A 23,950-nucleotide genomic window follows, 5' to 3' on the forward strand; every position below is an offset into this window, starting at 1 on the left:
TGCTGGATACACTCTCAAAATACAAAAATCAGTGGTGTTCATGTATAATAGCCACAAAAAAGTTAGATGTTGTAATAAAAAATTTATAACAGCAACCAAATGGTAAGCTACCTAGGACTAAGTATTTAATAAAAAGATTTGTAAGACTTTTAAGAAGAAAATTTAAAAACTTTACTCAGTTATGTTAAAAAAACAAAGAAAACATATAAAGAAATACCATGTTCATTGTTAAGACTCAATGTCATAAAGCTGTCAAATCAGTCAAATATAATTCATAAGTCAAGAAAAGCCAAAGGATTTTGTAAAAGAACCATAAGTAGGAACTTCATCCTGCCAGATACCAAGAAAGTCTGGGTACTTTTCTTTTCCCTTGCTGTGAAGGAACCTGACTTAGGAGTCACACTCTTGGCCTCTCTCCATTCTCTCACTCACTTGCTCTTAGAAGAGGAGCGTCTTTTCTGATTGGTGAATTTAGAGAGAAAAATAAAACCTGAGTATTTTTAGGCTTGGCCCCATCTGGGTTCCTGCAGGAGTCACGTGACTGCTCTTTGCAGTGTAGTTAAGGGCTTGCCTCTGTGGGTAAAACCTAGGGTTCCCCAGTTCGCACTGTGATTGTGAAGGTAAATTTAATTTTGAGAAAGAAGGTCTTTGCAATCCTTTCTTGTTATAGATCTAAAGCCACATTGTCCAAGTGGCTTTATTAATAATAAAACTGACATTTTGATTTCTATTAGTCTATCCCTTGTATCTTCTCTCTCAAATTGTTCCAAATGTCAAGGAGAAGAGGGAAGCTATCTATTGGGCATCCTCAAACCTCAACAAGACTTAAAGAAATTACATCTTGTAACAATTAAAAATGTGGGACTAGCCTATGAATAGACAAAACAATGAAGCGGAACAGGGAGCCTGGAAACAGATTCATCTATTTATGTGAACCTGGTAAGTGAAAGAGGTGGCATTATCAAACAGCAGACAAAGGACAGACTCTTCAATAAATGACACTGGGATTTAGGGATTAATCAAGTAGTGTTGTAGGTTGCCTCTTTTTAAAACTATTTTTAGGTTATTTACCACTTCGGTTATAAAACTTTTCATGAATTATCTACTTGTTTCCATCTAGATCACAAATCCCTTGAAGGTAGGGCTTGAATCTCATACCTCTTGTTACCCTTCAGATTTTATGCAGAGATGATGCTAAATAAATGTCTGCTTGCTTCCTCTTCATCCACCTCTTCCTTCTTCATCTTCTTTATTTTTTTAATTAAAACTCAATTTGTATGCCTCATTCCTCAGGGCATAGAGGTCCATATCACCACTAAGCTTTTATAATTATTTTGATAGTCTGACTAGACTTCTTTAAACATTTGTGTATTTGTTTAACAAGAGTCCTATCTAAAATCAAACATCTGGAACTTGCATTTTGAAGACCATATGAGACAAGAATAAAAAAAAGGTCAGAGTAAAGGTCAATCATATATGTTGTTTTCTTATTATCTTCAAGACCAACCTCATGGCACAGAAGAAAATGAAACCAATTTTGTACCTTCATCCCCAAAAATAGTTTCTCTGTCTAACATCGCATTTCAATCTCACCACAAACTAGTGAGATGAGCAGGGCAGGGATTATGGATGAGGAAATTATGTTTCAGAAAGGCTGGACTTTAAGTTCACACAGCAGGTTAGACAAAGGCCTGGGATCAAAAACCAGTGTTCTTTAGAAGAAACTATGCTGCTCCCAGTTGTCTAACTTTCTGGAAGAGTTTGAGGAGAACAGGTATTAAATCTTCTTTGAATGTTTGGTAGAATTCACTGGTGAAGCCATCTGGTCCTTTTACTTTTTGGTAGTTTTTTTGATGATTGTTTCAATTTCCATACTGCAGATTGGTCTATTTAGATTTTCCAGTTCTTCTTGATTCAGTCTAGGAAGGCTGTATTTTTCTAAGTACTGGTCCATTTCTTCTAGGTTATTAAATTTGGTGTTATATACTTTTTCATAGTATTCTTGTATGATCCTTTGTATTTCTGTGGTGTCTGTCATAACTTCCCCTCTTTCATCCCTGATTTTGTTTATTTGTGTCCTTTCTTTTTTTCTTTAGTGAGTCTAGCCAGGGATTTGTCAATTTTATTAACCTTTTCAGAAAACCAGCTCTTTGTTGCATTTATTCTTTCTATTGTTTTTTGTTTGTTTGTTTGTTTTCAATTTCATTGATTTCTGCTCTAATTTTGATTATTTCTTTCCTCCTGCTGACTTTAGGCTTCATTTGTTCTTCCTTTTCTAGTTTTTTAAGATGAAGCGTAACTTTCTGAAGGCTTGATTTCCATTCACATGATTTTGTAAGTTACTGCCCATCATTCAAGGATTCAAACTTCAAGAATTACTACATGGCTAGAGCCAACAGCTTTCTATTTACTTAAGTCAAGTGAATCAATCTAATGTTTTCTTTGCATCACACTTTCCCTCTCCTCTTCTCTTTTTAAAAGGGTCATGTCTATCCTGACAAAGTACTTTTAAACAGCAGCTTGCCCTCGAGGTACAATAGGCATTGACATTAAATACAAGAAACATTCTGGTAGTATATGCCTCCTGTTCTCAAGACTAGGTCATGACAACTTGACCTATGCCTTGTCTGCTTTCTTCCTTTAACTTTCAAAGCCACTGATCCTCATGCTCATTCAATAGTTATATCCTTCGCTTGTTCTTTAAAAAAGTCTTAGGGATTCCATTTTTCCCTTTTATAAATCACACTGGCTGCCCTTCGGTTTCTGCCTTAGCAATGTACTCAAGGATTGCTTGCCCAGCCAATATCCCCTCAAACTCTATCCCCTCTCGAGAGTGCTTCACTCTCCTTAGTCAGACTAGCCAGACTGGTGTTTAGACCTACGAAAGTACGATGGCTGCTTTTCCTTTTCTTCCGATATCTTAAAAGAAAATCTAGAGGGGAGCTGTGAAGCAATGTGAAAGTCAGGAAAGTTTCTCAGGATTATTATTCACTTTACAGTTTCTGAGTAGCAGAAATAAAGGTACTCACCACCTGACCAGTAGTCCATGCTCCATAAAGTTTTTCAGGTTGGGAAGGGTTTGCCTCAAGTCTGGAGTCCCAAGTCCATGTTGATATCTTAGCTGTAAAGGTAGAAAAGTAGAATTAAAATAAATTCTGGCAAGTGCTCGGCAGTGCTTCAAAAACATGATCCACTAAACGTTTTTTTTGTTTGTTTGTTTTGTTTTGTTTTATTTTTGAACTCTAATAGAGGAAATGTGAATGTATGATCCCAATGTCATCAAACCACACTTTTTGGGATGGTATTCAAAGGCAGCCTCTTCATGTTCTGCTTTCTTGCCTCCTAAGTTGGAGAAGACTAAGAAAGACTAACTGTGGAATTTGGATATTTAAAAGACACCTGTAGGATCTGCTAACATCAATTCCAGGGACATATACCATAAAACCAATACTTGATTTTAGATACTGAAGGCTAGTATTCCATACTCCAAGCACATTCAGCCCTTCTTTCACTGACCCTTCCCTCTGTATAATCAAGGGTAAGGGTCATGTTGTATTTACTGATTCCTAACAGTGTCTCACATAGTGCTAGTGCTCAGTCAATGTTTATTAAACAAATAAATAGCAAGCCACTTTTGACAGGGGGTGTGCTCTATATTTTTCTTATATCTCTAACTTCCTTCTTTGTCCAGAACCAGAGAACAGAGCTGTAGAGGGAGTATAAGGAAATTATGGCCTGGGGACTAGATCTGCTCTTAGTTTTACTGATTTCTGCTAGAGGCTGATTTTCTAAAATTCAGTATCCTTCTAAGTTCCTTGGGTAACTTGCTAAATGGTTTTCACCTGTTTGTTCTTTGCCTCCTCTCACTCTGTCTCTGGATAGTATTTGCTTCTTTAACTGACCATAATAGAGATCTGAGGTAGGTACATGTGCATAGTCGTACACATGCTCACACTCACAATATCAAATACATAGCATGTGTATAACATAGCCCTGTAGAAATGTGTTTTTTAAATGATATAATATATATGAATAAGGTACTCTGTAAACTGTATACTGGTGTACAAATATGAAGGGTCACCGGATTTGCTGTTTTATTTTTCTAGCACCTAAATTTAAAAGCGACTAAGTCAAACTTTTAAATATTTTCTTCTCTTAAAAAATAAAACCGCTACCAACACAAAAAAATTAAAGTTTTCTTTTGTTTCTATCTAGTACTCAATTGATTTTTCACTTAAGTATGAGTGAGTGACACTTAACAGAGAAGTTCACTCTCACTACAATGAGCTTTTTAAGAAAAATCCCCAAACCTAATCAGATCTCTCAAATACTCACATAAAGTAAGGAGGCATCTTGAATATTATTTAAGCCGATCCTTTCCTTGTGCAGATGGGGAAACTGAAGCCCAGAGAGGGGAAGTAAATTCTCCAAGACCATATGTTTCAATGGCAAAGATATTATTAGCCAGAGCCTCCTTTTCACAACCATGCTATTCCACCATCTACCCCAAAGTGAGAGGAAAATTGGTAAAAACACTTGAGAAGACAAAGGGAAAATATTCTCTTTTTTTCCCCCCCAAAGCTAGCTTGGTGACCTAAATCACCTCCTGAGATTTGCTGACCTTGAATTATAAGATCTACTCTATATTGAATGACATCATTTCTTATGTTAATATAAAAGCATTTTTCCCATACACTGATAAAAGCAAAATGGCTGATATCCCAATACGACATTCCTGAATTCATTGTTTCAATAAAAAAGTGAAATTGTTTACACATGGCATGGAAATTTCACCTGTGATTCATACTGAAAAATATTAAATAGAAAAAAAAAAACCTTACTGAAATAACACTAAGCTATGTGTCCCTGAGCCAGTACATAGTCAGTTGGCTGTCGGAGGCTCCACAATGGAAGGTGGGTGTTGAATTCTTTTCAGAGACCACAATGAAAATTTGTCTGCAAGTTTGATTTCAACCAAAAAAGGAAAATGTGGGCATTTCAAGCCTCTACCCAGGTCTTAACTCTTCATTTGCTGCACAGTACTATTACTATTATTTTTTTTTTATCATAGGATCTTAGGATATTATAGCTTAAAGAAATCCTGGAGATCATCTTTTCCAACCTCTTTCCTTTCACAAATGAAAAAACTAAGACTTGATAAAGCAAGTGTCCTGCCTAGGTCACAGAACTAATAAGGGACAAAGCCAAGGCTGGAACCTCGCAATAACAACTCCATATTCTTTCTACCATGTCACTTTTTAATAAAATAAAGTACATGTACTGTTTAATAAGTCTAAACTACTGTTAAGTCTTACAATGAAAAAGCAACAGCTCTTTGCTCTTCAGTTACAACCACTTGTAGCTGTTTCTTCTTTACCTTCATATTTCTAAAATGCTTATATTAATGTGTTATTCTCTGCCTCCTACTTTTAGACATCATCTACCATGTTCCAACTATTAAAAATGAGAAGTTAACTCTCCTATATTACTCTTCTCTTACACAAACATTTTATCCCTTCACTCATACACTACCTACTTTCTATTAAGGGATATGAGGATTTAACTCTCTGTCCTCCCAAATATACTTCTCCTCCTCATCCTCTTAAGATATTCATGTTTTTTGTTAAATCAATATTTAGTGTTTACCTTATTATATCTACTAAAATACTGTTTACCGCTGAGCCATATAACACGCTATTTCTTAAAACTGAGTCTAGATACATGCAAATAGAATTTGAAATCCCTAAAATTCTCCTCTTATTCTGATTCTACCTCTTCGGCTATTTGTTCATTTGTAAAAGAATCGCTCCCTCTCTCTGAGAAGTTTGTTCTAATGCTGCTTGTGGCTATCACTCTTGGCTATCTACCCAAATATTTCCACTTCTTTGCTTATAAAGGTGAGTATATCCACATTCTTACAGTAACCGTATCATTCTGTCAGCTTGGACCTCTACCCATACTCCAAAGAGAGGATCTCAATATTCCTAAGCCAATCAAGGAGATTTCTCTCTTCTCCTACCCATTGATTGTTTTAGGAATGACACTGATTCTCTCCTGGCTAATAATATGTAAAAGAAAGCCTGCTATGTGGCTTTTGGGAAAGGTGTCCCCAGAAATAAAAAGAACTGATGGCAGGAAGTATTTCTCTTCTTTGCCGTATGCCATTGTGACTAAAAGAAAAGCCTAAACTGCTCTAGCCAATGTGGACTCCTAGAGGAATTCATTGTGTCCAATACAGTGGCATAGAAAGCACTCCGGTCATCAGTTTTTGTTTGTTTTTCTTGAAGCGCTAATTGACATTTTTTTCCCACTTGTTGAATACCTATCTTGTTGATAGTACTACTTGTTGAGTACCTGTGTACCTATCACTAGATCCTCCTCCAACTAGGACAAAACCTTAAAATCTTTCTCAATTTGATTAAATATACCAGATAACCTATCAAGTCCATTTCCCACCTTGAAGATATATTTCCTGAAGTATCCCTCTCTCTGCTCCAATCTGAACTGGCTACTCTCTAGGCCTGCCTCATTGTTATCTTCCTAGAAATTTCCTTCACCATCATCCTGGACATTTTGTTTACTTCTTTTCTGTGTTGAAGTTGTTTTTTTCCTAGATCTCATGACTTCTTTCTTGATTTACTGCCTCATCTCGGTGGACCACATAATAGCTCTCTCGGAAGAGAATAGGAGGTATCTTTTTTGACATCTTGAATATTTAAAAATACCTTTATTCCATCTTCACATCTGAATGATAGCTTGCCTGGGTATAGAAGTCAAGGCTGAGAATATTTTTCCTTCTGAATTTCTTAAAGTGTTGTTTCACTGTCATTTTGTTTTGCATATGGCAATTGAGAAATCCGATAACGTTCCAATTCCTGATCCTTTGTATGTGAGCTGTTTCTTTTCTGAAAGTTTTTAGGATTTTATTCTTGAACCCCACTTTTCTGAAATTTCACAGTGATAAGCCTTATTTGGATCCTTTTTCATTGACTGTGTTGGTCACTTAATGAACTTTTTCAATATGAAAACTCTATCCCTTAATTCTGATTATGTTATTGCATGATGATGATGATGATGATCATGATCATGATTTTGTCTCATCCTTCATTTTCTGTTACTTCTGGGGTTTTTTTTTTTCATTTTAGACTTTAAAAATGTATATATTAGAGGCTTTCCTTTAATGTCTAGTAATCTTTAGTTGTCAGTTCATCTTTTCAAATAAGACTTTAAAAAGTTGAGCAGATAATCTTTGCGCTGGGGAATTTTTTAGAATGAGTAGATAGAAGCCTAGCTCCTTCTGTAGAGGACATGTCAGTCTCAATAGCTATCATTGCAGGAACTATTTTTTTCCAAAGGGAGTCCTCCAGTTTTCTGCTTAGAAGTATAATCTGGATTCCATTTGGGAAGTTAAGTAGAAAAAAGCAGTTGGGGAATTCAGTCTTAGCGTGTTGGATTTTTACTGAATCCCCATATTTTCAGTAAGGTATCTTCCTTCTTGCCCCACTACACTGGGCAGTTGAGAGTTCAGAGCTTATTGAGTTCAATTTTTTTCAGAAAGTAAACCTCCAGTATCCCACTGGCAATGAGCAGAGGTAGCTGCTTGGCTATACAGGGTGGGAAAAATGATTAAGAGTCTTATTTTTCTTTTTACAGACTTTCAACTAATCCTCCTATTTTTTAGACCTATTCCTTACCCCTACATTCTATGAGGTACTTGGTACCTCCAAATTCTAAGTACATCTAGAATTCTATGTCTTGCATTACACTGCTTCTTGAAGACTTTAGGTTTCACTTTATTCTGCCAACTCAGTTTAACACTCATTTATTTGCTTCTGATTTTCTAAAATTCTGTCAACTCTATCACCTGCTCTTGTTTCTTTTATTCTTTTCATACTTGTGAGTTTACAAATTTTATTTTATCTTTATCAGTAACATTTCATTAGGGAGTGGACATAAATGAGTATATCCAATTTGTTTATTATGAAGTTCCCTATATATAACAGCTATTCAATATTGGCAAACAACCTTCCTTACAGCCTTTTACATAGTACCACTCTGGCAGAGAGCCATCTTTCTTGTTTCCAAGTCTCTCTCTAGGCATCCTACATCTGGTTATAGTCTACCCTTTCTCAAAGAACCAACACAAGTTCCATTTCTTGTAGGAAGCTCTCTCTGATATTCTAGGATAAGGGGAAATTTTACTCCTCTCCCCTAATCCTACACTACCTTTCTATTTACTGTCTTTGAAAAGCCTTAACTAAATGAATAGGTACTTCATAAATATTTAATAATTTTAATTAATGCAGTATCGGGTGGGGGACTGAGAGGGATCATGGCATATTAGAATGAGCCTAGATACAAAAGATCTTGGTTTGAATATTAGTGCTGTCCTTACTAGTTGCTTGACTTTGGGTAAGTCACGTCACTCCTTTAGGGTTTCAGTTTCCTTGATTGTAAATGGAGATGTTATCTTCCATTTAAATAAGATAAAAGTATACAGAGTACCCAAAACAATATCTGGGACATAGTAAGTGCTCGATAAACTATACCTATTATCATTAAAATGCATATATATTCTCTCTACATTGTCATTATTATAGCATCTATCACTAGGCTAGGCATAAAACTCGTGCTCAATAATGGCTTATCACTTAACTTAGAATGAGAACCAGAGAAGAAAAAAAAAGAGTTCAAATTGAAGGGAAAAAATCTTAAGTACACTGTTCGCATTTTTAAATGTTTTTTTTTACTAATTTACTAAGCTTTTGACTGAAAAAACTCCAGAGAGGCAGCAATAAACCTATATACATGTAATATCTTTAAAATAATTACATAATGAGATGGAAAATTGATAACATGATGTGGGTGGTCAGGAGACCTGGGGGATAGACCTAGCTCTGCTGTATGGCCATGAGCAAGTCCCTTCCCTGCTTAGGCTACGAATACAATTTTAAAACTTTTTTTTTTTTTGGTAGCCCTGAAATCCTTTGTTCAGATGAAATATTATGTAGAAGCCCAAAATACAAAACAAATAGGGGTCTACTCTAATTGTAGGAAGTGGTGGTGGAGTCAGAGCCCATGCAGGCATTCCCATCTTGCAGTTTAAACTTCCCTGGACTATATCATCTCTAAGGGCCTTTCAAATTCCTATGACTCCATTTTAAATGCTCTAAAAATTACAAGTTTGAACCATGCATCTTGAGATTTTGATATAAAAATATGGTGAAGGTAGTGCACATTCACAATGTGAGCATGGAAGAAACATTGTTAGCCCATTCAACCCCATTTATGGTTTTGCCCACTTCTGATGTCAGAGTCAAACTTGGCTACAAGTCCAATCTTTACATATTCCCTTGAGGGGTAGCTTTGATGGAAGAGTCTACAGAAGATATCTCTCTGGACACCTCGGGGGAATTGTATAAAAATAGAAAAGGTAGGATGGGTTTTTTTATACTATACTATGTAAGGTAGGGCTGACCCACTATTAAAATGTAAATACTTCAGGAGAGGAATAAATCTAAAATTCATTAAGCAATTCTTTAACGCGTTAACTCCCTGCTAAGATGTTAGTAAAAATAGGAAGGAAAGAAAGAACAACGTCAAGGAGGAAAGACAAGGATAAAGAAAAGGGAGAAAGAATTATATTTACTAAGTTCCTACATAAGTTCCTAGGCATTCATTCAAAAAAAATTTAGTGTCCACTAGGCTAGGCACTATGAATCAGTTCTGTCTTTGGAATGACAGACTTGGACTCATAGTCTGTTCTCACCATTTATTGTGTGTAAACTTGAGCAAGTTACATAACCAATCTGGGTCTTGTCTATAAAACAGGACCAACAATATTTGTCTCATAAGATTGTTTTAAGAGTTCAATTAGAATTTTTATTAAGAATGGAAACTCATGAAGCTTGACTTTTAGAGGGTATTCATGAAAACTGTTGAAAGCCTAGAGCACTAAGCTCAAGAGTTGAGACTTTATCTTCCTGGTTGGCTGTAAGAATCAACTACAGGGTTTTCAGCAGGAGAATGAATGAGAAAAACATCTCCAGAAGCAACTGTGAAGGATAAGTTAAAAGACTGAAGTATTCCTTTCTTTAAGAAATCTTACTGCACATTCCATCAAAACCTGCCCTCACCAACTCTTTTAATACCACACTTCCCTAAACGCAGCTTTGTGCTCTCACTTCTGATTGGGGAAGGCAAATGCCAAGAAACCCAGGCAAAAAAAATATTGCTTTGGGTCTAACTGCCTCAAATTAGACTCTGAAATAAACACCTTTTGTAACAACTTCCTACTGCACTACCACCCAAAGAGTCTAAGCAGTTTTTAAGTGGCATTTTGGTTTCAATTAGCTTGAATTTCAGCTTTACTCTGATTGGCTTAGAACTCCAGGGGAGCAATTAAATTTTTGTACAACTCTATAGTAGGGTACTAAGTGAAAATGACACAGATGATAAATTAGATGGGAAATGGTGAGAAGTAATGTTCAGTGGCTTCCCTGGAAAAATGAACAAATGCTATTGTTTACCAGCAAAAGAAAATTCCTATATTAATCAGAAAGATCTGGCTTTACAGATACTGGTACAAGCAAAAAAAAAAAAGAGAGAGAAAGAAAAAGAAAAAAGAAGAAAACAAGAATACAGCTAAATTGCAAAAAAAAAAAAAAGAAAACAAGAATACAGCTAAACAGCAAAAAAAAAAAAACAACTATAGCCATGTTAATTACATGAACTATCTTCTTTTTGTTTTCATATTTATGTATGAAAATGCAGTATTTTTCCAAAGCCCATGTTAGTTTTACCCCAAATCACTATACATTCACTGTGAGTTTCACCATATAAGATCAACTATGATGTTAGAGCTCCTGTAGTTAAAATCTGTGAGTTCAGCTAGATAAATGGCGCTCCATTGACTAGGTAAGACTGCCTGCAACTGTGGAGATCATATTTAAAAATAAAGTATGATTGTACTTTTGAGAAATAAATGCTGCGTTCTTATACTCAGTGAGCATCCTCCTTTTGAGCTAAGAGGCCTAATTTAATATCAAAGTGCTCAATTTTATTTTTATTTTATAAACACATAATTTTTCCAGGCCAAGAAAGACTCTGGGGGTTCAAGAATCATTTTGTCATTTAGATTTTGGCAGAAGAAATTCAGTTTAGACAACACACATACATGTACACACACACACACACACACACACAGACACACACACACACCCTTCCAAACTATATTCATCTACACAAGGCCACTTATTGCGTGGCTTATTAGTTCCATATGGGGCTTGAGCTAAGCTGCATGATATGTTTGATACAAACCGTCTGTTACCGTGAGGGAATGTGGATTAATACAATGCTTCAATAAAGGTTACTAAAAGATCAACACTTTCGTGATGGGATTACAATGAATTTGACTACAAAGAACACTAGTCTAGAGGAACTCAAAAAATAAGAAATTAAGAACGCACATATGCATAAAAGACTTAAATTTACAGTTTGGCTTATGTATTCAAAAATCTCTGTAGGAGTATTTATCAATATTTAAATTCATTTTTAAACACTAAGGTTCCGCTGACATAAAAAGAACTAGATTAAGAGCTCAAAAAAAGGGCACCACCACGTCCAAAACAAAATCTGCCTTCCTAGAAGAAAATACAACTCTTTCAAAGATGTGGAAAATCTACTTAAAGAATATTTAATATGAACAATAATATTGTTTCTTACAGTGAGTCAATGCAATATATACCTCTAAGGAAAAGTATAAAAACCTGATTATGGGCCTTTGGTTGCAAGAACAACCTAAGTACTTTTCCATCCCCATATGTAAACCATGCCAGTTCTTTTCCAAAATAGATATGATATAATGTAAACACTGGACATAGCTGAGGTCTGCCATTTTAAAGTCTGAAAAGCTTAAAAGTCAAGTCTAAAAGCTCTTAAGTCTAAGAAATGGAGGTTTCTTCCATTCCTCCTCCCAATCATACCATCAACTAATTCTTAGAATCATGGGATTCATGTTAGAGCTGAATGGCACCTTTGAAAGGACCAGTCCATCTGCTTCATTTACATTGTAAGGTAAGTGAGAGGTTAAGTGGTCTAAGGTTGAGCCCAGGGATCAGAATCTAAGTTTGCTGAGTTCTAACCATAGGCTCTTTATATCACACTTTGTATTCATGAGGCACAGGTTATATTTAAGTCAAACTTATCATTATAAAATCTGTTGTATTAAAAAACACTTTCATTAAGATGGTCCTTCGCTTCAGAATCTTATGTTTGCCAGAAAACAACCTGAAGCACTATTAAACTTATGCAACTCTGGGGTCATCCTAATCCATAAAGTCTGGTCTCTATCACTGCCAATTTTTGTGAGTTGCTAGAGAGGGTCAGCAAAGCATATTGCAAATGGACAAGTAAAGCAGAACTGGAAATTTGTCATACCTTTGACAACAACTGCAATCAGCTTTCAATAATGATCATCAAAGAAAGATTATGTTCTCTAGAGGCTAAAGGCTATGTGAGTGGACAAACTTGTCAGAGCAGATATTCATGCTGTCAGGTCCAGCAGGCTCAACTTTGGCTCCCAGCCCTCATGTTAATAGTCCTGTGCACCCTGATTTAACCTAAACTACCTCGTACTAACCTTAGACCCAGTGAGGACTCTGATTCCCTTGGTAGCTAAACTTTCCTCTCTAAACTGATCAAACTCAGTACTCCTGTTTCTAATTCACTGACTTTGATGCAATTTTGATGTAAAGAACTATATCAGATCATGAAGATCACAGTCCAATAGGTCAGAGACAGTTTTCTAGAAAGTTTTATAAATGAAGTCATAGAATATTTAGCCTTCTGTATCTTCCTTCTTTCATTTATATTTTTGAGACTCATCCATGTTGTTGCATGTATGAGTAGTTCACTCTTTTTCATTGTTGAGTAGTATTCTACTGTAAGGATATATTACAATTGCTTATCTATATGCCAGTTAATACATTTGAGTTGTTTCAAGTTTTGGCTCTTATGAATTAACGTGCAATAAACATTTGGTTTTATACCTGTGTATAGCACAAGTTTTTGTTTGGAGTTGTATTTTTATTCCTCTTGGACCAATTCCTAAGAGTGGAATTTCTGGATTGAATAGTAGACATGTTTAGCTTTATTTTTTAAATGCTAAATTGTTTCCAAAGTGGATATGCAATTTTACATTCCCACCAGCACTGTGTATTTCAGTTGCTCTGCATCATCATCAGGACTTGATATTCTCAGTCTTAAAAATTTTGGTCATTCTAATAAATATGTAGTATTATCTCATTACAGCTTTAGTTTGCATTTCCCTAATGACTAATAAAATTGCGTACCTTTTCATATGTTTTTTTTTTTGCCACCTGTATCTCTTCTCCAGGCCCCCCTACCGTTTCTGTGAGCCGCCTCTGATGAATACCTAATACATCTGATTAATCTTAATACCCTCTAATTAGAAACTGTCTAATTAATACCATTTCTGCTTAATCTAGCTAAAGTAAATTCTGTTTATTGAACAACACAATTCTATTTGTAATGAGGAGCCACAAAGAGTTCTTATGTGTATAAAAGACAAAAATGAAAAACTTATTATAAACGCAGAGATTCTTTCATAGAAATTCAAGTAAATCGAAGTATTAGAGTTTTATTGGAATGAAAATACACTTAAGTCTGTTCTGATATATTTGATTACACGAGGAATACAGAAGCTCATTCTGTCATCGTCCCAGGAATGTACAATGACCACAAATACTTGACATGATCATTGGAAAAAATTATTTAATTAAATTTGACAAATAATTACTGAATAGTTTGTGTTTGTGGTGGTAATGGTGGTGGTGGTGATAATGGTGCAAATGTAGAGAAAATCTGGAAATAATTTGAATATATGCTAGACTTTTGGCTAGGTTCTATGGTTGTGTTAATGATAACAAAAATAATGTTACAGCTGCTACCATGTTTACTGAGTACTTTAATTATGTGCCAGGCATTATACTAAACACTTAATGTTATATTATTTCATTCAGTCCTCACTATAACTCTTTATGATTGAAAAAACTGAGACTTAGAGATAGAGCTAATAAATGGTAGAACTTGAATGTGCCAGGAATGGAACCTATTTGTCATTTCACTCAATCTTCATAATAATCCTATAAGGTAGGTTGTATAATTCTCACTCTGCACATGACGAAGTTTAAAAGTTTAAAGGAGTTGCTTGAAATTTCACAGGTAGCAAGTATAGGATCTGAGATTTGAATTCAGCTCTGATACTTTACATCTCACTACACACATAGTCTAAATATTGCTTACAAGTTAGTTAAAAAAGATTGTTTTCCTTTTCTTTATTTAATTATAATACTTAGAAAGAAACCATGAACTCTTGAGAGAAACACATTTCCTTCTCTTGATATAAGACATTTACAATAGTTACATCTCTACTTAGCTGTATACATATTTAGTCTTTTTAAATCTTTGCTTGTAAATTAATCCCTACAGCCTCTTCATCATTCTTTATGTCTCTGAACTCCCTCCAGTTTCCCTTAAAGAATCTGGTAATGAGGTGCCCTAAATGGAACACAGTTTTCCAGAATGCTCTTTTCTCTCTTTAATGATTCTTTTCCTTAAAATATTAATTTTACTATAATATCAACTTCATGCCTTTGATGAAATTCCTCTGACCTCAGTTGAATTACATTAGGGTCCAAGCCCATGTCTCCACTGTTTAGTCTCTCTGGTTGATCATAAATAAATGTAGCTTCAAAAAAAGAAAAGAAAAGAAAAGAAAAGAAAAGGAAGGGAAGGGAAGGGGCAGGGAGGGGAGGGGAGGGAAGGGAAGGGACAAGAAAAACAAAAACAATTCCCCTCTCCCCACACAGCAATGAACTGTTGAGGGCACATCGTTCCTCTAACTGAACAGATACTCTTACAGTTTGGTCTGAAAAAATTTCACTTATCTTTTGATCTCACAGTTTATTTATGTTTTTGAGATTCAAGAGTAATTTATTAGATATGTACTGAATACCTATGACAGGCAAGGTGTGCAAGGTGTGATGGAGTATGACAAAATGACCCAGCCATGGATGCCACCCTGAAAGAGGTTTCCTCTTAAATGAATGATAACTAAATGAACCTAGAAGGAAAGGACCTTCTGTAAGGTTTCTTACAACCTTCTGTTAGAGTTTGAAGGGTGGGGAAGTAGACAGAAGTTTAAGATAGCCTGCATGACCTTCATCCTCTGGTGTCACTCCTCTGATTATTTTATGTTTATGGCCAAGTGAGATGATCTGGGTGGGCCTAATCTAATCACATGAGCCCTTAAAAGCAGATAATTTTCTCTGACTGGCAAAAGAGAAAGTTCAGAGAGATTTGAATTGTGAGAAAGGCTTGATGGGATGTCATTGGTCTGAAGATGGAAGGGCCATGTGAGAAGGAATGTGGGAGACCTCTAAGAACAAAGAGTGGCCCCTGGCTGCAAGCCAGCAAGTAAATGGAAACCTCAGACCAAGAGCTGTAAGGAAGTGATTCTGCCAACAATTTAAATGAACTTGGAAGTAGATTATTCTCAAGAGCTTCCAGATAAGAGCCTAGCCTGACCAACGCCTTGATTTTGGCCCTGTGAGACCCTGAGCAGAGAAACCAAATGAGCCCACCCAGACTTCTGACCCAAAGAACTGGGGGATAAATAAGTTGCTAAATTTAGAGTAATTTGTTACTGAAGCAATAGAAAACTAATACAGGTCGAAAAGATTACTTCTACCTTTTACCTGAAAATATCTGGAGTGAAATCATGGGGAAAATGTGGCCTGAGCAGTTCCCTGATGAACAGATAACATTTTGTTTACCTATTATATGTCAGGTATAATGGGGATAGCTGTACACAAGAGCACAGAGGATTTTAGTTAGAAAATAATATTTTGAACGTTAAACATATGCAGGGACATTCTTCTCCAATGGCTAATTTAAGTGTTCAGGGGGGAAGGGGTAAGGGACACTGAAGAATCACCCCCAACTTTATCCATTTTGGGGAGTCCGTGTTTTTGTTCTCCAGAGATTATGGTTCTCTAAAATATTCTGGAAGATCTTGTCAGGCTAAGAGTCAAATTTGGATGTTCAAGTTTATGGAAGACAGACTGAAAAACTAAAAACCACATAAATAACTAGTTCAGAACAGGACACAATTTTTGGTTGTTAAAGCAAAGCACACAGCATTAAGTGACCTTGTTTATCAAACTGGGAAAGCACAACACACTTGAGCTAGCTATATAAACCAACTATGGCAACAACACCAAGTCTGTTCCTCTTTGTTCCACCTTCAGTCCTGTACAGGTACAAAGAAAACAAACAGCTGTAATCAGGTATTCATTCAGTCAACAGATACTGAACACCTTTTACGTGCCAGGCCATGGGCTAAAGTTACAAAATATAGAAGAGGTAGTTTCTGCATTTAAAGTAATCATAATATAAGGGAAAAGATATTTAAAAATCAGAAAATAATTATATTAAAGAATAATGAGTATCACACTAGAGGAAATTATAGGAACACAGAGGAGGGATACCTAACCAAGTCTAGGAGTGACAACCTATCTGAGCCACAGGGAACAAGTTTGATTTTACTAGGTAAAAGTAGGGAAACAGTATTCCAAACAGAGGAAAGTGCATGGGTAAAAGCCCAGGAGCAAGAGAGGACATGGGAAACAGCAAGCAGTTTGGTATGGGAAAAACAGGGCATGAGTCTAGAGTCATGGAGGGTGACCAGAGGAGTCAGCAGCCTCAAAAAGAAAACTTTAAATTAAGCAAAGTTCCAAATTCTGAGCACCCCAAAGAAGTAATGAGCATATTAGGTGATAGTGATTAGGTGTGATGGAGAGCTGAATAGTTAAATGACCTCAAAGAAGGATGATGGTTTTACACAGGAAGGGAAAAATTATGGTCTGGAGAAATGGACAAACCTCTCCCTCCATCTCCATCACCTCCTTGCTTGGTAGAGAGTCAGAAAACAAGTCTCCAATGGAAAAAGTTACAGGTTTCAGTTAAGATAAAGAGATGAAGAGAGTTCTGCAGCTACTAGGGGCTTGCAAGGGCCTGGTAAGCCTGTGTCAAGGGGTCTGGAGGCTTCCGATTTGGGTGAGGATGCCCTTGAGATCCATGGAGCTGCACCAAAGGCCTCGTTTGGATGAAGACTGCTTCACTGTGTTCACCAGGAATGTGGAGAAGTCCCTGGTTAAGGTGCCATCAGGAGCCTGTTCTAATGAAAGCCACTGGAAGTCTTTGAAGCAGCTGAAATGTTTAACTCAACGAAGGGACTGTCTCGGGATATTTGTAACAATTGTTAAGGTCCTAGTTTGTGGAACAGGATGTTCTAGGCCAGGGGTCCCCAACCCCTGGGCCAAGGACCAGTACTGGTCTGTGGTCTGTTAGAAACTAGGCCCCACAGCAGGAGGTGAGCGGCAGGTGAGTGGCGGCGGGTGAGTGAGTAAAACTTTATCTGTATTTGCAACTGCTCCCCGGCGCTAGTGTCACCACCTTGGCTCCACCTTAGATCATCAGGCACAGCCCAATGCAAGGTTTATACCTAGATGAGAGAGAGCAAGAGCCCTGCTTAAGCACAGAATCGTACAGAATAGAGTATAACCTTCAGAGGAACTTGGTTTTACTTTTACGGAACAGACTCATTTTCTACAGCACCCTTGACAATCATGTAGCTTTAGTATGTACATTTCTGATGACTAGATACTTAATTTATCCCCAGGCTTTCCATTCCGTTGTTGGGCAGTTCTATCTGTTAAAAAATATTATTTTTCATGTGAGTTAAAACTTTCCCAATTTCTATTTGTATTAATTTAATCTATCAGCAAAGTTTAATTATACTCCTTCCTCCTAAAATCCTTTCAAATAGATAATTATCTCCTTCCCTTGGATATATTCTTTACTTAAGATTTTTGACTTGCCTAGAATAACTATGTATTTAACATTCATTTTTTTTCAGGTTTATCAATAACTTCCATTACAATTTTGACCTCTATCAGGTGAAGTTGTTCAAAAGCCATATTAAGTAAAGCTTTACCAGAGAAGGGATCTTTGATTTCCCAGTGGATCTTTGTTTTGTCTGTGTCTCACTGAATGCTGTAATACGTGAGAACGTCAACTCTTTTTTTTTGCTAAGGTGCCCTATGTCAAAACCTTCCTACACTCACTAACATTAAGCTGGATCCCTTTTACCCACTCTACAATCCAAATGCCTAGAAGTACTTGTAATTCCTTAAATAAGCCCTACACTTTGATTCTTTGAAACAGCTATACCTTTGTAATGCTTTTCCTTTAGTCTGGAAGGTCTATCCTAGTCCTTTCCATTGCTGGCTTTCTCTATTTAAATCTTACCCTTTCTTCTTGCTCAGCCAAATGTTATACACTGAAAAGCTTTCCGAGTGAACCAGTAAGAAGAATAATGGATATCACTTAATGATCAGCTTCTAGGTGCCAAGCTCTTTGTTAGGTTCTTTAATAATGTATCATATTTAAACTTTATAAACTCTCAAAGTATTATTATCTTTGTTTCACAGATGAAGATAGGGGTTTAAGCGGTTCCTAAAGGTTACATAACCAATAAAACAAATAAAACCCTGGTCTATCTGATTTAAAGCCCATGAACATCAAATAATGCTGCTCCTATAATACTGTCCACCTTCTTTATAGCATGTATATGATGGATAAACATTATAGAGCGATAGAATCAACCTTCCGACCTCCTTCCTCTCTTCCTCCACAGTCTAAGTGTATGAACTGTCTCAGAAAGTAATACATTCTTCATCCATTAGTTTTAAGAAGAAGCATAATAAATATCTCTTAGGAATGCTGTAGAAAAGTGCTGGAAATTACAGAAGGTGTCTCTGATCTTTAAATTCTGTGACTCTGGACTTGAGCAGGAAAAGACCTATATTCGGAAAAGCCTGATTGTGGCTTTGAGACAGTTACTAGTTGTATTTGGATCTCATTCTTCTATTGTTGGAAATGCAAAAATCATAGTGAATTTGGTTAAAATTAAGAGAATATTTTAAAGTTCATTGTTTTCTTATACCTTTTAAAAACCTTCCTCCTCCATTTAAAAACTTCTTTTGGAGACTTGAGGCTTACGATGGCAGATGGAATGTGTATGTTTACTTTTGCAGCCTCCTGTAATTCCAACATGTCTGTAATGAGATTTTCTATCATATGTTTCCATTGTTTCTAATGGGAAGACAGTAATGTTTTAAATTGTTGTTCCCTGCATGTATTGTGCTTATACATAAATAAAACAAAGACAGAATAGGAGAAGCTATAACAGCAACAAAATTTTGGAAACTGAAAAGTGAATGGACAAGTGGTCACTAATTTAGTGAACTTAAAAAAGTTGAGTACTAAGCCAGAAGAGAGGAGTTGAGAAGTAATCTGAGCTACACTTCAATAACTCCAATAAGGCTCAGGAACTGGTGGCCCCCAAGTACTTCTTTAAGTGGCAGTAAAACTGGGGTTATGAAGAAGACAACAGATTGAAAATCTCTTATAAGACAACATCTCCAGATCCCCTCCAACTCCACAGAGCCAGGCAACAATCCCTCCCACCCCCTGGCAAATAAACTAGAATTTTATTCTTTGGAGAGGGAAACATTAGCACTATTAAGGAAAAGGCGATGTGGTAAAAACAAAGTGATTAAGTAAACATATACATAGTTCTGAGACCTTCAGTCCTCTTTCCCTCCATCCCACTCTACTTCCATAATATAGACAACTAGTTTACAGGCTTACACTTTACAGGCAGATAGCAGAGAGATCCTTGACAAGCCCACCATTAGGTGTTCTGCAATGAAAAGAGCCCGGACAAACTACCCTGCAGTGAATGCCACAGTTGACAGCCTCTACCCACATACTAAGAACTTCCTATGTTTTCTAGCCCTCTCTTCTAAAAAATAAATACACAATCAAGTATCACCAAAATTCTAAGAAAAGCCTCTAATGCAAATGATATATCAAGATTAAACCAAAAACTAGAACAAAATTTTTAAAAATCACTAAAATGCTCAGATAGATAAGTTACTACCCACATAAAAAAGGGTGTTTTTTTTTTCTGAGAAAAAGAGCTCTTAGAAATTTAAAATATGAAAGCAGATTATGAAAAATAAAAAACAGAAGGGTAAGAAGATAGAGTTAAGGGCATTTCTCAGGAGGCAGAACAAAAAGACAAAGAGATGGTAAACAAGAGAGGAAAGAACATTAGTGAATAAGTGCATGAAATCTAACATCTAAATAAAAGGAGTCCAGAACAGAGATGAGAAAATAAAGGAGAAACAATCATCAATTAAATGATTCAAGAAAATTTTCCAGAACTTAATGATTTGAATTTTCAGACTGAAATATCTACTGAGTACCTAGCACAATGGATAAAAATAAACCAAAAGACACATTAGTCTGAAATTTCAAAACACTGAGGACAAGAAGAGTTCCTACAAATTTCCAGAAAAATAACAAAACAAAGCAAAACAAAATAAGTAAATAAATAGGAGGCATAAAATGTCTTTAGGTTTCTCAAAAGTCACACTGGATGCTAAAATATAATTGAGGAATGACTTCGAAATTCTTTAATTTATATTATTTAATATTTTTATTGAAGAAATGATTTAAAAAAAATTTCCCCCATCTATCTTCTCCCTCCCTGCAACCCTCTGGTAACCACTAGTCCATTGTCCATGTCCATGAATCTCTGTTGGTCCTGTTCATTTGTTGCTTTTAGGTTTATATCCCACATATAAGTGATATCATGTGATTTTCAGCTTTTTCTCTCTGGCTTATTTTGCTTAGCATGATTATTTCAAGGTCCATCCATGTCATTGCAAATGGCAGTATTTCATCTCTTCTTATGGCTAAGTAATATCCCATGGTATATATGTACCACAGCTTCCTTAGCCAGTTATCTATCATAGGACACTCAGTGGCTTCCATGTCCTGGCCACTGTGAATAACGCTGCTATGAATACTGGTGCGCAAATATCTTTTCAGATATGAGTTTTCGAGTCTTTGGGGTAAATACCCAGTAGAGGGATTACTGGATCATAGGTAAATCAATTCTTAGTTTTCTGAGGAACCTCTATACTGTTTTCCATAGTAGCTGTACCAATTTGCTGTCCCACCAGCAGTGTATGAAGGTTCCTTTTCCTCCGCATCATCTCCAACATTTGTTATTACTTGTCCTATTGATTATAGCTATTCTAACAGGTATGAGATGGTATCTCATTGTGGTTTTGATTTGCATTTGCCTAATAGCTAACGATGTTGAACATCTTTTCATATATTTGTTGGTCATTTGTATGTCCTCTAAGGAGAAGTGTCTATTCAAGTCCTCTGTCCATTTTTTGACTAGATCATTTGTTTTTTTTGACTTCGAAATTCTTAAGGAAAATTATTTCCAGCCTAAAATTTTACATCCAGCCAAATAAAAATAAAGATATTTTCAGATTTACAAGGTCATTGAAATTTACCTCCATATACCCTTTTTAAAAAAGCTATAGGAAGATATATTCCAACAAGAGAATAAACTGAGAAAGAGGAAGACCTGGGATCCATCCAGGAATTTAGTTATGAATACACTGAAAACTAATCAAAGGAAAAAAAAAAAGTGAATCATAAACTCCTAAGAAAACAAAAAATATTAGGTAGGAATAAAAGTAATCATAGTATACAGAATGGCTTATCTGCACGTGGGATTTACACAGGTGTAGTAATTTAAACACTAACCTATATTGTTAGATTATATATAGGTTTATCAATAACCTATATTGGTAGAACAAGGGAACAGAAAGGGCATACGAATGTAGTAAAGAGGTGGTAAAAGGGAACTAAATTCTCACCTCCTGTTGAAGGAATCGGTGATAATCCTAAAACAAAACCCCAGAAGTAGAAATATTATCAAGTTTTTTAGTAATCTGGAAGCAAATACTAAGAGAATCTGTTTAAATTGTTGAAAGTGGTTGCCTTTGGGAACAAGGAGAAATACTGTTTTCATAATAACCCTTAAGGAACTACCTAACTCTTTAATAGTATATATAAATTTTATAAAACTAAAAAAAGTGTTACTAGATTCCAGGGTTACATTAAAGACACAACACAACCCCTTCCCCTCTATTTTCAGATCTTCGAATGGCAACATGTCATGCATCCTTGTTGAGTTGGTAACAATCTGTCCTATATTGCAATTATAAATACACTAGTTTAATTATAGATAAGGGCAGTAATTTGGCTACTGCATTTGAAATAATTAAGTAAAAATGTCAGCTAAAGACAAACTATTAGAAAATGCCGATAACACTTCCAAACATTTGTCAGCTCTCTGTTTGACTAGAAGAAGAGAAAAAGGCACACAAAAACTTATAACGACTTATTACCAAAGGCATATGTTTTGGGAAAAATGCTCACTTACTGTATAATTTCTCCTTAATCTCACTTCATTTCTCAAAGCCCCGCATTACCTTCCTAGACACATGCAAAGCCAAGCACATTTACAAGTGAAGACAGTTTCCATCTGAGTACTTATGCACTCCTCCTCCTCTTTCAAATGGCAGGCTATTCCTTTCAGGTTGAATCCTTGTCCTTAGTCCAAGTAGGAAGGTCACTGATCGACTCCATCTTCCATGCACAAACCTTTCCTGAGTCCATTTTATGTGCTAAGCACTGTGTTAGGATAAAGGGATGAATAAGCTTCTGTCTCTGGCCCTTAAAGAGCTTATCTGTCCAGTTGCGGGACATACACATGCAACGAATAACAACAAATATAATGATAATATTGATATATTTGATCGATTTTTTTTCTTTTTTTAAAGTTCAGCAGAGAGAATGAAAGATGAATGGTAACTTTGTTCAGGAGGGCAAAGAAAGGCCTCACAGAAAAGATAGCCTAGCTGGATAGTGGAGAATAAATAGGATTTTAGCATATAGATGATAGGGGGAGATTTGGGGCAAAGGGAGTATAAAAGCACGAGCAGAAGGTGGGCCTCACCTCAGTGAAGTAGTTCAGCTTTCCTGGCATAAAGGGCCAGAGGCAGGGGTTTTGGGGTTAATGGCAGCAGGAAGTAAGGCTGAAAAGGGAGGAAGAAGATAGATCATGTGAAGTCTTTGCCATGCCAGTTTTCTTTTTCTCTTTTTTTTCTTAAGGGGGAAGGGTTATAGGAAGGTAACCTATGGCAAATCATTAAAAAGGTTTCAAGCAAGGTTTGATACGAACAGCTTTGCAAGGTCCCCTCCTACCCAAATGTTTGTACTCATTATAAGAGTGCTTACTTGAATGCCAAGTATTTGAGCAGGGACCCTACCTTGGAGGCAATGAAGAATCTCTTAATAAAAATTAGCCAATGGGACAGTAGTGTGACCAATGCCTTTACTGGCCTATAAACTTCTACAAATGCCAAGTACTATCAGAATTCAGAGGATAGTCCTAGACTACAGCAGTCTCATTGCGGTAAGTTATCAAACCCTTTTACTCAGTTCTAAAATGTGAATAGAAACAATAATTTATTCTGTCCACCTTAAGGACTGTGTTAAGGATCAAATAAAATAATGTGTATTAAAAATTTTTTGATAACGTACCCTGATCATTTATAAACTGCATAACTCTGGGCAAGTTGTTTAACATTTCTGAGTTTCTAAAGTCCTCATTTGTAAAGTGGGCTTAATTCCACTTATCTTATATTGGGTGCTATGTCTAACATAATATTTGTGATAATATCTTTGCTGTTTATGTTGGCTTATGGAATATCAATTAGTCAATTATGCAGTCAATGAGTATTCACAGAGGACATGAAGTGTACAGAGTCCTGATTAGTCAGCTAATAGGAAAAACAAGCAAAACTGGATCAAAATTTAAGACTACTACCATACTGCTCATGATCAGTTCAACATAAGAAAATAGCAG

The 23,950-nt window shown here is 36.0% G+C and overlaps 1 protein-coding gene across 2 annotated transcripts in view; it reads right to left on the bottom strand.

Moving 5' to 3' along the window:
• The window catches only part of UVRAG (UV radiation resistance associated), a 263,690-nt gene that overhangs the window by 22,658 nt on the left and 217,082 nt on the right, over positions 1-23,950 (bottom strand). For both annotated transcript variants that reach the window (XM_023535521.1, XM_011368399.2), the window contains one exon: positions 3,030-3,121. In XM_023535521.1, coding sequence (XP_023391289.1) covers positions 3,030-3,121 — 92 coding nt within the window. The remainder of the gene's footprint in view (positions 1-3,029; positions 3,122-23,950) is intronic.

The sequence above is a fragment of the Pteropus vampyrus genome, unplaced genomic scaffold (genome assembly GCF_000151845.1).
Source record: "Pteropus vampyrus isolate Shadow unplaced genomic scaffold, Pvam_2.0 Scaffold141, whole genome shotgun sequence".
Taxonomy (NCBI): domain Eukaryota; kingdom Metazoa; phylum Chordata; class Mammalia; order Chiroptera; family Pteropodidae; genus Pteropus; species Pteropus vampyrus.